The sequence below is a fragment of the Papio anubis genome, chromosome 20 (assembly GCF_008728515.1).
Source record: "Papio anubis isolate 15944 chromosome 20, Panubis1.0, whole genome shotgun sequence".
NCBI classification, from domain to species: Eukaryota; Metazoa; Chordata; class Mammalia; order Primates; family Cercopithecidae; genus Papio; species Papio anubis.
In genome coordinates this window covers 3,641,576-3,654,010 of record NC_044995.1, presented here as the reverse complement: position 1 = coordinate 3,654,010, position 12,435 = coordinate 3,641,576, and the positions used below count along the sequence as shown (strand labels likewise).

General features: G+C 55.1%; 1 protein-coding gene across 2 annotated transcripts in view; it reads left to right on the top strand.

Annotated features, from left to right (window-relative positions):
* CLPTM1 (CLPTM1 regulator of GABA type A receptor forward trafficking) overlaps window positions 1–4,337 on the top strand; it is a 39,813-nt gene extending 35,476 nt beyond the window's left edge. For both annotated transcript variants that reach the window (XM_003918595.5, XM_003918594.2), the window contains exons 10-14: window positions 1,089–1,279; window positions 1,543–1,638; window positions 1,932–2,067; window positions 3,234–3,401; window positions 3,612–4,337. In XM_003918595.5, coding sequence (XP_003918644.1) covers window positions 1,089–1,279; window positions 1,543–1,638; window positions 1,932–2,067; window positions 3,234–3,401; window positions 3,612–3,898 — 878 coding nt within the window. In that variant the 3' untranslated portion in view covers window positions 3,899–4,337. The remainder of the gene's footprint in view (window positions 1–1,088; window positions 1,280–1,542; window positions 1,639–1,931; window positions 2,068–3,233; window positions 3,402–3,611) is intronic.
* Window positions 4,338–12,435: the final 8,098 nt, after the last annotated feature.

Below are 12,435 nucleotides of genomic sequence, written 5' to 3'. Positions count from 1 at the left end.
GGCCATCTGCCAGCTGTCGCTGGGAAACAGGACCGTTTTGCCCGGGAGCTGGCTTGGCTAGGGTCCAGTGAGAAATGAGGCACAAGAAGGCTATGTCCTCACCCAGTGTCATGCAGCAGGGGTGCGGGCCTCACTTGGCACCAGTGCTGTCTAAGGAGGGGCTTGGGCCCACCTGGGCCCCCCCGCCCTCCCCCCGCCAGAACCTTGTCTCCAGACCCATTCTTCTCGGTTGGGATGAGGGTCAGTCTGATGGGCAGGGGTGGGTGGGGTGAGCCTGTGGAGTATGGCAGAGCTCTGAGATGGGGTGGGGTGCAGAGCTCCCACAGCCCTCACTCCCTGAGTGCAGAGCTGGCCCTGACCCTGCATGACTGCAGACCTGGCTCCACCACTCTGTTACAGATGTGGTGGCTCAGCCTCCTGTGGCTGCGGTTAGACGCTCAATCGGGCAGGGTCAGAGAGGGGTGTCCATGGTGAGACCGGGGCTCTGAGTTAGGAGTACACTGACATGGATCCTTGGCAGCATCCAGGCGGAGCACTGGAAGGAGCTCCAGACTGGAGCCCAGGGCCCTTGTCTTGTTTCCTGAGGATGTCTGTGAGCCAGTTCCTTCATGGTGTCAGGGCGGGGGCCTGGAGGAGGTGGTCTTGAAGTGCATGCCACAGATCTTCCTTCCCGGGGGTGTGGGCAGGCACCACGGTGCTGCCCAGACCCCGTGTCCCTCCAGATTCTGCTGCGCCAGGCTGTTCGGCCTCAGGGAAGCAGCTTCCTGACCAGCGTTTAGTACCTGGCACATAGTGAGCCCCGTCCATGGCACCAGTCACTGTCACCATCAGTCAAGGGACTGCACCCTGGGGTGCTGGATGCTGACATCCTATGGGAGGGCTCCAGGGGTGCTGCCTGTCTGGTGCTCTGGGGGCCACCTGATGAATGAGAGAGCCTTCCTGGGGGAGAGGGCTCTCATTCGGCACCTCTCCTGAGGACCCAGCGCCACCCCAGGGTGTGAGGATGTAGGCCAAGGCGGCCTGAGGGAGCTGCAGGAGGGTCTTAGTACCTCCTCAGCCTCCTGGTTCCCCCTACCCCCTGTGCACAGATATCCAGTTCTGGAACAGCCGGCAGTCCCTGGAGGGCCTGTCTGTGCGCTCCGTCTTCTTCGGCGTTTTTCAGTCATTCGTGGTCCTTCTCTACATCCTGGACAATGAGACCAACTTCGTGGTCCAGGTCAGCGTCTTCATCGGGGTCCTCATCGACCTCTGGAAGATCACCAAGGTCATGGACGTCCGGGTAAGGCCGGGGCGCCATGCTGTCTCGGGAGCTGCAGGGGCTGTGAGAGGTAGTGTGGCCCAGCTGGACCCTGGAGCTGGCCCCCGGGGGATTCCCAGCAAGTGCCTCGCTCCCAGGACCAAGGGGATTTTCTCACCAGGGGATTTTTCGGGTCACACATGGGGCAGGGGAACTGGGAACGGTGGGGAAGGGCAGGGGCTGGTTCTGGCTTGTGGGGCAAGAGCCAGCATGGCAACTGACCATGGCGCCCACCTCATCCACAGCTGGACCGGGAGCACAGGGTGGCAGGAATCTTCCCCCGCCTATCCTTCAAGGACAAGTCCACGTATATCGAGTCCTCGACCAAAGTGTATGACGATGTGAGTGTCCCGCACACTGGGCCCCTGGGGGTGGTCTCCAAGCACCCACGTACCCCTGAGGGACCCGGGGCCGACCATCTGCTTGCTGGACCCACGCTTTATGGCCTGTATCACATCCTCTGTGTCCCCCACCTGTCATAACTGCTTCCTGGTCGAGTCCAGAGTCCCCAGGGCTACCTGGAAATTCCCCCTGCCCGTCCTGCCAGACCAGGTGTGGTGGCTGAGGGTGGGGAGCAGGGCTGCCAGGCAGGGCCGAGGAGCTGGCTCACAGCCCCACCCTGTTGGCCCCACAGATGGCGTTCCGGTACCTGTCCTGGATCCTCTTCCCACTCCTGGGCTGCTATGCCGTCTACAGTCTTCTATACCTGGAGCACAAGGGCTGGTACTCCTGGGTGCTCAGCATGCTCTACGGCTTCCTGCTGACCTTCGGTGAGCGGCCCAGCTGCCCCAGGAGAGAGCAGGCCCCATGCTAGGCAGGGCTCACAGCCCAGCGTGGGAGACAGACCCATCCCCAGGCAGGGACAACCCAGGGTGGGCAGAGCCGGGATGTAGGGAGGCCCAAGGGCACACATGGCTCCATCTGGGGTCAGAGAGGGCTTTGGGGAGGACATGAACAGTACACTTCAGTCCCCATTTTCAGGGGGCCTTTATATCTTGGGAACAAGTAAACAAGTAGGGCCAGGTGCGGTGGCTCACGCCTGTTATCCCAATGCTTTAGGAGGCTGAGGCAGGAGGATCACTTGAGCCCAGGAATTAGTGACCAGTCTGGGCAATGTGGCAAGATCCAATCTCTACAAAAAACACAAAAATTAGGCCGGGCGCGGTGGCTCAAGCCTGTAATCCCAGCACTTTGGGAGGCCGAGACGGGTGGATCACGAGGTCAGAAGATCGAGACCATCCTGGCGAACATGGTGAAACCCCGTCTCTACTAAAAAATACAAAAAAAAAACTAGCCGGGCGAGATGGCGGGCGCCTGTAGTCCCAGTTACTTGGGAGGCTGAGGCAGGAGAATGGCGTAAACCCGGGAGGCGGAGCTTGCAGTGAGCTGAGATCCGGCCACTGCACTCCAGCCCGGGCGACAGAGCGAGACTCCGTCTCACAAAAAAAAAAAAAAAAAAAAAAAAAAAAAAAAAACCACACAAAAATTATTGAGGAGTGGTAGTGCGTGCCTGTAGTCCCAGCTACCTGGGAGGCTGAGGTGGGAGGATCCCTTGAGTCTAGGAGGTTGAAGCTGCAGTGAGCTATGATTATGCCATTGCACTCCTGCCTGGGTGACAGAGTGAGACCCTGTCTCAAAAAACAAAAGACCGGGTGAATCACAGCCAGTAACGAGTACTGTGAAGGGCAGAGTGGTGGGGAGATGCACATTAACAGGGGTCGGGGGGCCCCTCTGAGGACAGGACATTTAAACCCAGGCCTCAGATATCCAGGGAGGGAGCTGTGTGGATGTGACAGAAGGCCCCACCAGTGCAGAGGCCGCTGGTAGAGTGTGCCCAGGTGTAGGAAGTGGTGAGGGGGCTGGTATGGCCGGTGCAGAGTGTGCAGGGGAGAGGTGGGAGAGGCCATTCCTCCGCTCATGGGTGCCCTCACTGCAGGCTTCATCACCATGACGCCCCAGCTCTTCATCAACTACAAGCTCAAGTCCGTGGCCCATCTGCCCTGGCGCATGCTCACCTACAAGGCCCTCAACACATTCATCGATGACCTGTTTGCCTTTGTCATCAAGATGCCCGTTATGTACCGGATCGGCTGCCTGCGGGACGGTGAGGCCTGGCGGGCAGGTCGGGGCTCCCACTGGAACAGGGCCCCAAGGCAGTCTTCAGGGCCCAGGTCTGAGGGGGTGCCAAGGCCCCAGATAGGGTGTTCAGTCTGAGGGGGCTCAGCCCCACCATTGCATCACGCCCTCTCCACCCAAGGCCACCTGGCTGTGGACGGGCCAGCCCAACCTCACACTGCCTCCCACCCCTCTCCAGATGTGGTTTTCTTCATCTACCTCTACCAACGGTGGATCTACCGCGTCGACCCCACCCGGGTCAACGAGTTTGGCATGAGTGGAGAAGACCCCACAGCTGCCGCCCCCGTGGCCGAGGTTCCCACAGCAGCAGGGGCCCTCACGCCCACACCTGCACCCACCACGACCACCGCCACCAGGGAGGAGGCCTCCACGTCCCTGCCCACCAAGCCCACCCAGGGGGCCAGCTCTGCCACCGAGCCCCAGGAAGCCCCTCCAAAGCCAGCAGAGGACAAGAAAAAGGATTAGTCGGGACTGGTCCTTGCCTGCTCCGGCTCCTGGCGACTACTACCCCTGCGCCCCGGCCCCCTCCCCTCCCTGTCGCCCTTTCCCTGGACAGATCAGGCCGGGGCAGCGGGAGGCCCGCCCCAGGCCAGGGCCCAGCGTGTGACATAGGGGCCAGGGCAGGCCAGGGTTTGTGTGTGGAGGCGCTGTCTGTTCCTCTGTCCCTCTGTGTTTCCAGCCATCTCGCCCTACCAGCCCAGCACCACTGGGAATCATGGTGAAGCCGACGCGGCATTGCCGAGGGGGTGGGTTGGGCGGGGGCGGGGCCGGGCCCCCCTACGGGATGCCCACGGCCATTCATCATCTTGTCCCTCGTCCCCCTACCACACTCCCCCTCCTAGACCGCCGCCCTTTAACACAGTCTGGATTTAATAAATTCATATGGGTGTTTAACTTAAACTCAGCACTGCCCTCCTCCTCGTGCCTTCCTTCCTCTGGCGCCTTGGAGAGCAGCTTCAGGCGGGGATGAGGTGGCTCTCCTGGGTCCGGGAGGGTGACCTGCAGGGTACAGGACGTGTAAAGGTGGGAATTGTGACCTTATGTCAAGAGCCATGCCTGGCCGGGCACGGTGGCTCACACCTGTAATCTCAACACTTTGGGAGGCCAAGGTGGATGGATCACTTGAGGTCAGGAGTTTGGGACCAGCCTGGCCAACACTATATTTTCAACATAGTGAAACCTTGTCTCTACTAAAAATTAATTGAGCATGGTAGCGGGCACCTGTAATCACAGTTACTCGAGAGGCTGAGGCAGGAGAATCATTTAAACCTGGGAGGCAGAGGTTGTGGTGAGCCCAGATCACACACTGCACTCCAGCCTGGGTGACAGAGCAAGATTCCATCTCAAAGGAAAAAAAAAGAGCCATACCTGCCAGGCCAGGCCTCTTCCTCATTTGTTGCCCTCCCACCAGCCCTCTGAGATTTCATTAACTGGCCCCGTTTCAGATTCCTGGGGAAGCTGCTTGCAGGGAGCTCGCTGCCCCTGCCGGGCGCAGGCTAGAGCCTCCTGTGTGCCTGCTGAATGTCTCCTAACCCGACACCACCAGGCACGGCCAAGTACAGCTTTCAGCCAGGTCGCCATGAGCAAAGGCACCTGCCACCCTGAGACCTCAGCACAGCAGTTGGGGCACACTAGATGTGTGCCCTTGGCTTTTTGTGCTGATATCTGCTCACCCCCAATTTTGGGGAGCATGGGGGTGAAGGCTCAGCCAGCCTGAGTGGCACCTGGCTGTAGCACTCCATGAGTATTGGGGTGTCACTTCACATCCCCGGGGCTGCCTGTGCCGACGACCAGCCAAGCCCTCCAGAGGTGGCATGAGTTGGACTTGCCAGCCCAGCCCCTGGTGCTGGGACCTTTTGCTCACTGGATAGGTGAGCTGAGTGAGGCCTCTGTGTTCTGAGGGGTGGGGACCTGCATTCCCAGGTTTACTGTTTTGTGGTGTGGTCTCAGCAACACTTCACTATAGGGGGCCCAGCGCTGAGGACCACGCCAGGTTCCTTCAGGCTCCAGCTGCCACCCCACGTTGCAGAGCCAGTCAGGGGATCCATGAGGTCCCAGGGAGATGGTGGTGCCCTTGGAGCCCCACACCACAGGTCCACAGACAGGCCACGGCAGTCTCGCATCCCTCAGGGCAGCCATGGGTCTCCATTAGCTGCCCCCCAACTCTATACCATTCCATGGATCCCCGGTGCCCTTGGAGGAACCCCAGGCTCTGCACCATGGGAAACCCAGGAAAGCCTGACCGATGGGCTTCTAGGAGCCCTGGAGTACAGGACTCAGCAGACCCCCGAGAGTGGTGGGCTCTCCAGACACCTGGACTCCCTGGCCTCATCACCCCTGGCTCTTCTTCCACAGCTCCACGCCCAAGCCTTTGACAAGGCCCATCAGCTATCCCCACAACTCCCTGGGAGTCTCACCTCTTCATTTGGGACCACCTGCTCCATGCCCCTCGTTACCCTGTGGTGGTCTTGCTCAGTGTTCTGTCTGGTCCCCTGTCCCAGTCCTGCCCTCCCCACTTCCCATTCACACTCTAGCTAGCAGCTAGAGGAAACTTTTTTTTTCTTTGAGACAGCATCTCGCTCTGTTGCCCAGGCTGTAGTGCAGTCGTACGATCTCAGCTCACTGCAGCCTCTACCTCCTGGGTTCAAGTGATTCTCCCGTCTCAACCTCCTGAGTAGCTAGGATTATAGGCATGCACCACCACACTTGGCTAATTTTTTGTATTTTTAGTAGAGACGGGGTTTCACCATGTTGGCCAGGCTGGTCTCTACCTCAAGCAATCCGCCCACCTCAGCCTCGCAAAGTGCTGAGATTATAGACATGAGCCACCACGCCCATCCCAGCTAGAGGAAACTTTCTAGTTTCTTCTACTAAAGCACAAACATGATCCTGCCCAGCCCTTGCTCAGAACCTACTGTGGCTGCCCAGTGACCTCAGGAGAAAGCCCAGGCTCCTTACTGGGGAGTGAGACCTTGGTGATGGGGATACTTATTAACCCCTGCATCCAGCCTGATCTTCCCCTTACCTGGATCCTGTCCCCAGGCACACAACCCCTGTCCACTTTTTTTTTTTTTTTTTTTTTGAGACGGAGTCTCGCTCTGTCGCCCAGGCTGGAGTGCAGTGGCGCAATCTCGGCTCACTGCAAGCTCCGCCTCCCGGGTTCACGCCATTCTCCGGCCTCAGCCTCCCGAGTAGCTGGGACTACAGGCGCCCGCCACTGCGCCCGGCTAATTTTTTCTATTTTTAGTAGAGACGGGGTTTCACCGTGGTCTCGATCTCCTGACCTTGTGATCCGCCCGCCTCGGCCTTCCAAAGTGCTGGGATTACAGGCGTGAGCCACCGCGCCCGGCCCACTTTTTTTTTTATCCTTTGAGACAAAGTCGCGTTGTCGTTCAGGCTTGAGTGCAGTCGCACGATCACAGCTCTGCAGCCTTGACCTGCTGGCTCAAGCAATCCTCCTGCCTCAGCCTCCCAACTACCTAGGACCACAGGCAAGTGCCAATATGCCTGCGTAATTATTTATTTATTTATTATTTTTATTTATTTATTTTGAGATGGAGTCTCCCTCCTGTTGCCCAGGCTGGAGTGCAGTGGCACGATCTTGGCTCACTGCAACCTCCACCTCCTGGGTTCAAGCAATTCTCCTGCCTCAGCCTCGTGAGTAGCTGGGATTACAGGGACATACCACCATGCCCGGCTGATTTTTGTATTTTTAGTAGAGACGGGATTTCACCATCTTGGCCAGTCTGGTCTCGAACTCCTGACCCCGTGATCCACCTGCCTTGGCCTCCCAAAGTGCTGGGATTACAAGTGTGAGCCACCGTGCCTGGCTGCCTGCATAATTTTTAAACTTTTTGTAGAAATGGGGTCTCTCGATGTTGCCAAAGCTGGTTTCAAACTCCTGACCTCAAGCAGTCCTCTCATCTGGGTCTCCCAAAGTGCTGGGATTACAGGCCTGAGCCATCACAGCTGGCTCATCCCTTCTTTACCTTACCCATGTGTCCTCCAAGTTGTGGCTCCAGTGCTTCCTCCTCTAGCAAGCTCTCCCTGACTGCCAAGTTCTCTGGGGTCTCTCATGGCAGCCCTGCGCACTGTGAGTCATCACTGGGCACAAGTTGGTCTCTTCCACTGGATGGAGCCCTGTGAGGACATAGCCAGACCTGTCTTGATCACTGCTGTGTCCCCAGCATAGGGCCAAACACAGAGAAGTCACTCCAGGAATATTTAATGAGTGCATGTTGAACAACCCCAACAATCATTTTCCGAGACACATGGAAACATCCAGAAGTGTGGACCTCGGTGGGGCTCATATCCAGACACTGGAGACTGTGACAAGCAGTCAGTCAACAAAAGTAACAGCTGAACCCTGCCCCTGGGTAGTGCCATGTGCTGGGACGTATTGTGTATACAGCCAAGCCCAAGACAGACCCAGACCTGCCCTCATGGGGCTCACAGCCCAGCAGAAATCCTGAACGCTGAGGATATCTGACATGTCCTTTTTATTTTTCATTTTTATTTATTTACTTTTTTTTTTTTTTTCAGACAGAGTCTTACTCTGTTGTCCAGGCTGGAGTGTAGTGGTGTGATCTCAGCTCACTGCAACCTTCGCCTCTCGAGTTCAAGCAATTCTCCTGCCTCAGCCTCCCGAGTAGCTGGGACTACAGGCACCCACTGCCAAGCCCGGCTAACTTTTGTATTTTTAGTAGAGACAGTTTCACGTTTCACCATATTGGTCAGCCTGGTCTCAAACTCCTGACCTCAAGTGATCTGCCTGCCTCGGCCTCCCACAGTGCTGGGATTACAGCCATGAGCCACGGCACCCAGCTATCCTATTTATTTATCTATTTATTTATTGAGACAAAGTCTTGCTCTGTCGCCCAGGCTGGAGTGCAGTGGCGTGATCTCGGCTCACTATAAGCTCTACCTCCCAGGTTCAAGCAATTCTTCTACCTCGGCCTCCTGAGTAGCTGGGATTACAGGTGTGCACCACCACGTCTGGCTAATTTTTGTATTTTTAGTACAGATGGTGTTTCACGATGTTGGTCAGGCTGGTCTCAAACTCCTGACCTCGTAATCCACCTGCCTCAGCCTCACAAAGTGCTAGGATTACAGACGTGAGCCACCGCACCTGGCCCCCTTTTTATTTATTTATTTTTGAGATGGAGTCACTGTCACCCAGGCTGGAGTGAGTGCAGTGGCACGATCTCAGTTCACTGCAACCTCCGCCTCCTGGGTTCAAGTGATTCTCCTGCCTCAGCCTCCTGAGTAGCTGGGATTATAGGTGCCTGCCACCACACCAGCTAATTTTTGCATTTTTAGTAGACATGGAGTTTTACCATGTTGGCCAGGCTGGTCTCGAACTCCTGACCTCAGGTGATCTGCCTGCCTCAGCCTCCCAAAGTGCTGGGATTATAGACGTGAGCCACTGTGCCTGGGCCTGACATGTCCTTTTAGTTACTCAGCAAATTTTTGTTTGTTTGTTTTTTTTGAGACAGTCTCACTCTGTCACCCAGGCTGGAGTGCAGTGGTGTGATCTCGACTCACTGCAGCCTCTGCTTCCTGGGTTCAAACGATTGTCCTGCCTCAGCCTCCCTAGTAGCTGGGACTACGGGCGCATTACACCATGCCCGGCTAGTTTTGTGTTTTTAGTAGAGACGGGTTTTTACCACGTTGGCCAGGCTGGTCTTGAACTCTTGACCTCAGGTGATCCGCCTGCCTTGGCCTCCCAAAGTGCTGGGATTACAGGCATGAGCCACTGCACCCAGTCTCAACAAACATTTTTGAGGCCTGGCATTGGCAAGGGGCAGAGAGGAATCAGGAGAGCTTCTGGTCCTGTAACAATGGGAGCTGCTATTTGTCATCCTTATCATAAGCCAAGCCCTAGTGTAAGTGCTGCCTGTGGTCGGCTTCATCGATTACATTTAATATTATTCAATGTCCGTCACCTTACTGGTCCATCACTCTGCCCTCATCTCTACCCCTTTCCTGTCAGTCACGTTGCACCAGCCTTCTTGCTATTCCTTAAGCATGTCATGCATGTTCCTACCACAGGGCCTTTGCACGTGCTAGCCCCTGTGCTTTGTACACTCTCCCCTAGCTATCCACATGAATCCCTCACCTCCTTTGACTTCCTGTTCAAATGGCACCTCGCAGACCCTGATCTTCCTAACTCAAACTATCCTCCAAATTCATTCTGTTTATCCTGCTCTATCCTGTAATACTGCCATCACCATCAGACATATATTTGCTTATCTGTTTTCCACCTGTGTCCTCACTTGGATTTCCTTGATGGCAAGGGCTTTTTGTCTGCTGTGTGCCTTGCTATGTCCCTAGCTTTTAGAGCAGTGTCTGACACTGTTACTCTGTGTGTAATAACTCTGTAAATCGAAGAGCTGGGCACGGTGTCTCACGCCTGTAATCCCAGCACTTTGGGAGGCCGAGGTGGGCAGATCGCCTGAGGTCGGGAGTTCCAGACCAGCCTGGCCAGCATGGTGAAACCCCGTCTCTACTAAAAATACAAAAATTAGCCGGGTGTGGTGGTGCGCATCTGTAATACCAGCTACTTGGGAAGCTGAGGCAGGAGAATCGCTTGAACCTGGGAGGTGGATAAACCAAGATCGCACCATTGCACTCCAGCCTAGGCAACAAAGCGAGAATGCGTCTCAAAAAAAAAAAAAAAAAGATAGGGCTGGGCACAGTGGCTCATGCCTGTAATCCCAGCACTTTGGGAGGCAGAGGCAGGCGGATCATGAGGTCAGGAGATCGAAACTATCCTGGCTAACACAGTGAAACCCCGTCTCTACTAAAAATACAAAAAGTTAGTCAGGCGTGGTGGTGGGCATCTGTAGTCCCAGCTACTCGGGAGGCTGAGGCAGCAGAATGGCGTGAACCCGGGAGTAGGAGCTTGCAGTGAGCCGAGATCGCACCACTGGACTCCAGCCTGGGCGACAGAGCAAGATTCCATCTCAAGAAAAAAAAAAAAGAAAGAAAGAGGGCTGGGCACAGTGGCTCATGACTGTAATCCCAGCACTTTGGGAGGCCGAGACAGGTGGATCACCTGAGGTCAGGAGTTCAAGACCAGCCTGGCCAACATGGTGAAACCCCATCTCTTCTGAAAAAAGAAAGAAAGAAAGAAATGTAGTCCCAGCACTTTGGGAGGCTGAGGTGGGCAGATCGCTTGAGCCCAGGAGTTTGAGACCAGCTTCCGCAACATGGTGAAACCTCATCTCTGCTAAAAACACAAAAATTAGGCTAGGCATGGTGGCACACATCTGTGGTCCCAGCTCACCAGCTGTGTGACCTCTGGCAACTGACTTCATCTCTCTGAGCTTCGGTTTCCCATCTGTAAAGTGGGTCTAATAACAGGATGGTCATGAGGATTAAATAAGATGATGTTAATAGTTGCCCTTTGGCTAGGTGCACTGGCTCAGCCTGAGCAACAGATCCTGTCTCTACAAAAATAGAAAACAAGCCGGGCGCGGTGGCTCAAGCCTGTAATCCCAGCACTTTGGGAGGCCGAGGCGGGCGGATCACGAGGTCAGGAGATCGAGACCATCCTGGCTAACATGGTGAAACCCCGTCTCTACTAAAAATACAAAAAACTAGCCGGGCGTGGTGGCGGGCGCCTGTAGTCCCAGCTACTCGGAGGCTGAGGCAGGAGAATGGCCTGAACCTGGGAGGCGGAGCTTGCAGTGAGCCGAGATCGCGCCACTGCACTCCAGCCTGGGTGACACAGCGCGAGACTCCGTCTCAAAAAAAAAAAAAAAAAAAAAAAAATAGAAAACAGACTGGGCACAGTGGCTTATGCCTGTAGTCCCAGCTACTTGGGAAGCTGAGGCAGGAGAATCACTTGAACCTGGGAGGCAGAGATTGCAGTGAGCTGAGATCGTGCCACTGCACTGCAGCCTGGGCGACACAGCGAGACTCCATCTCTCGAGAAAGAGGGGAGAGGGAAAGGAGGGAAAGGGAGGAGAGGGAGGAGAGGGAGGAGTGGGAGAGGGAGAGGGAGACGGAGAGGGAGAGGATATTAGCTAGTGTGTTGGTGTGTGCCTGTAGTCCCAGCTACTCTGGAGACTGAGGTGAGAGGATCCCCTTAGTCCAGGAGGTTGAGGCTGTGGTGAGCCATGTTCCTGCCACTGCACTCCAGCCTGGGTGACAGAGTGACACCCTGCCTCAAAAAAAAAAAAAAAAAAAAAAGTTCACATTTGTATATAGCACTCACATGTGCCAGACCCTGTCCCAAGAATTTTATATTTTAAATATTTGTATCATATTAATTTGTGTGGCCTTCAAGAAATTAATTTCACTGGGTCTCAGTTTTCTCATCTGCTATGTGGAGATAAATAACATATACTTCACATAATTGTTGTGAACATTCAACTTACAGAGTTATTTCTATTTCTTTTTGAGACAAGGTCTCACTCTGTCACCCAGGCTGGAGTACAATAGCATGATCACAGCTCGCTGCAGCCTCAACCTCCCAGGCTCAAGCAATCCTCCTGCCTCGGCCTCCCAAAGTATTGGGGTTACAGGTGTGAGCCACTGTGCCCAGCCAGAACACCCAGATTTTATACAAGCAAAGGAAAGACAACAAACCCTGCATCTGTGGTCCGAGAGTGCCTGGTTCCAAGCTAGAAACTAATAGATCACCTAGTCGTTCTCAGGTATGTGGGAGTCTTAGGAATGTGGGAGTCTAGCCAAATGGCTGCCCCTCTTCCAGCCTGAGTCTCTTCTGCAATAATCCTATCATACGCTTCTGGTGCTGGTGCGAGGGATGAGCTCAGGGTTTGGGCACACAGCTCAGGATGTATACGGAGGCTACACTGCTGCAATTCGCAGACTACATTACTGAGCTTTTGAGCTCAAATTGGTCTGGGCTATTTATGGGTAACTTTCAGGGGTTGGGGGGAGGAACAAACCAATAAATAAAACATCCATGCATTCATCCAATAAACTTTTTTTTTTTTTTTTTTTTGAGATGGGAGTCTTACTCTGTTGCCCAG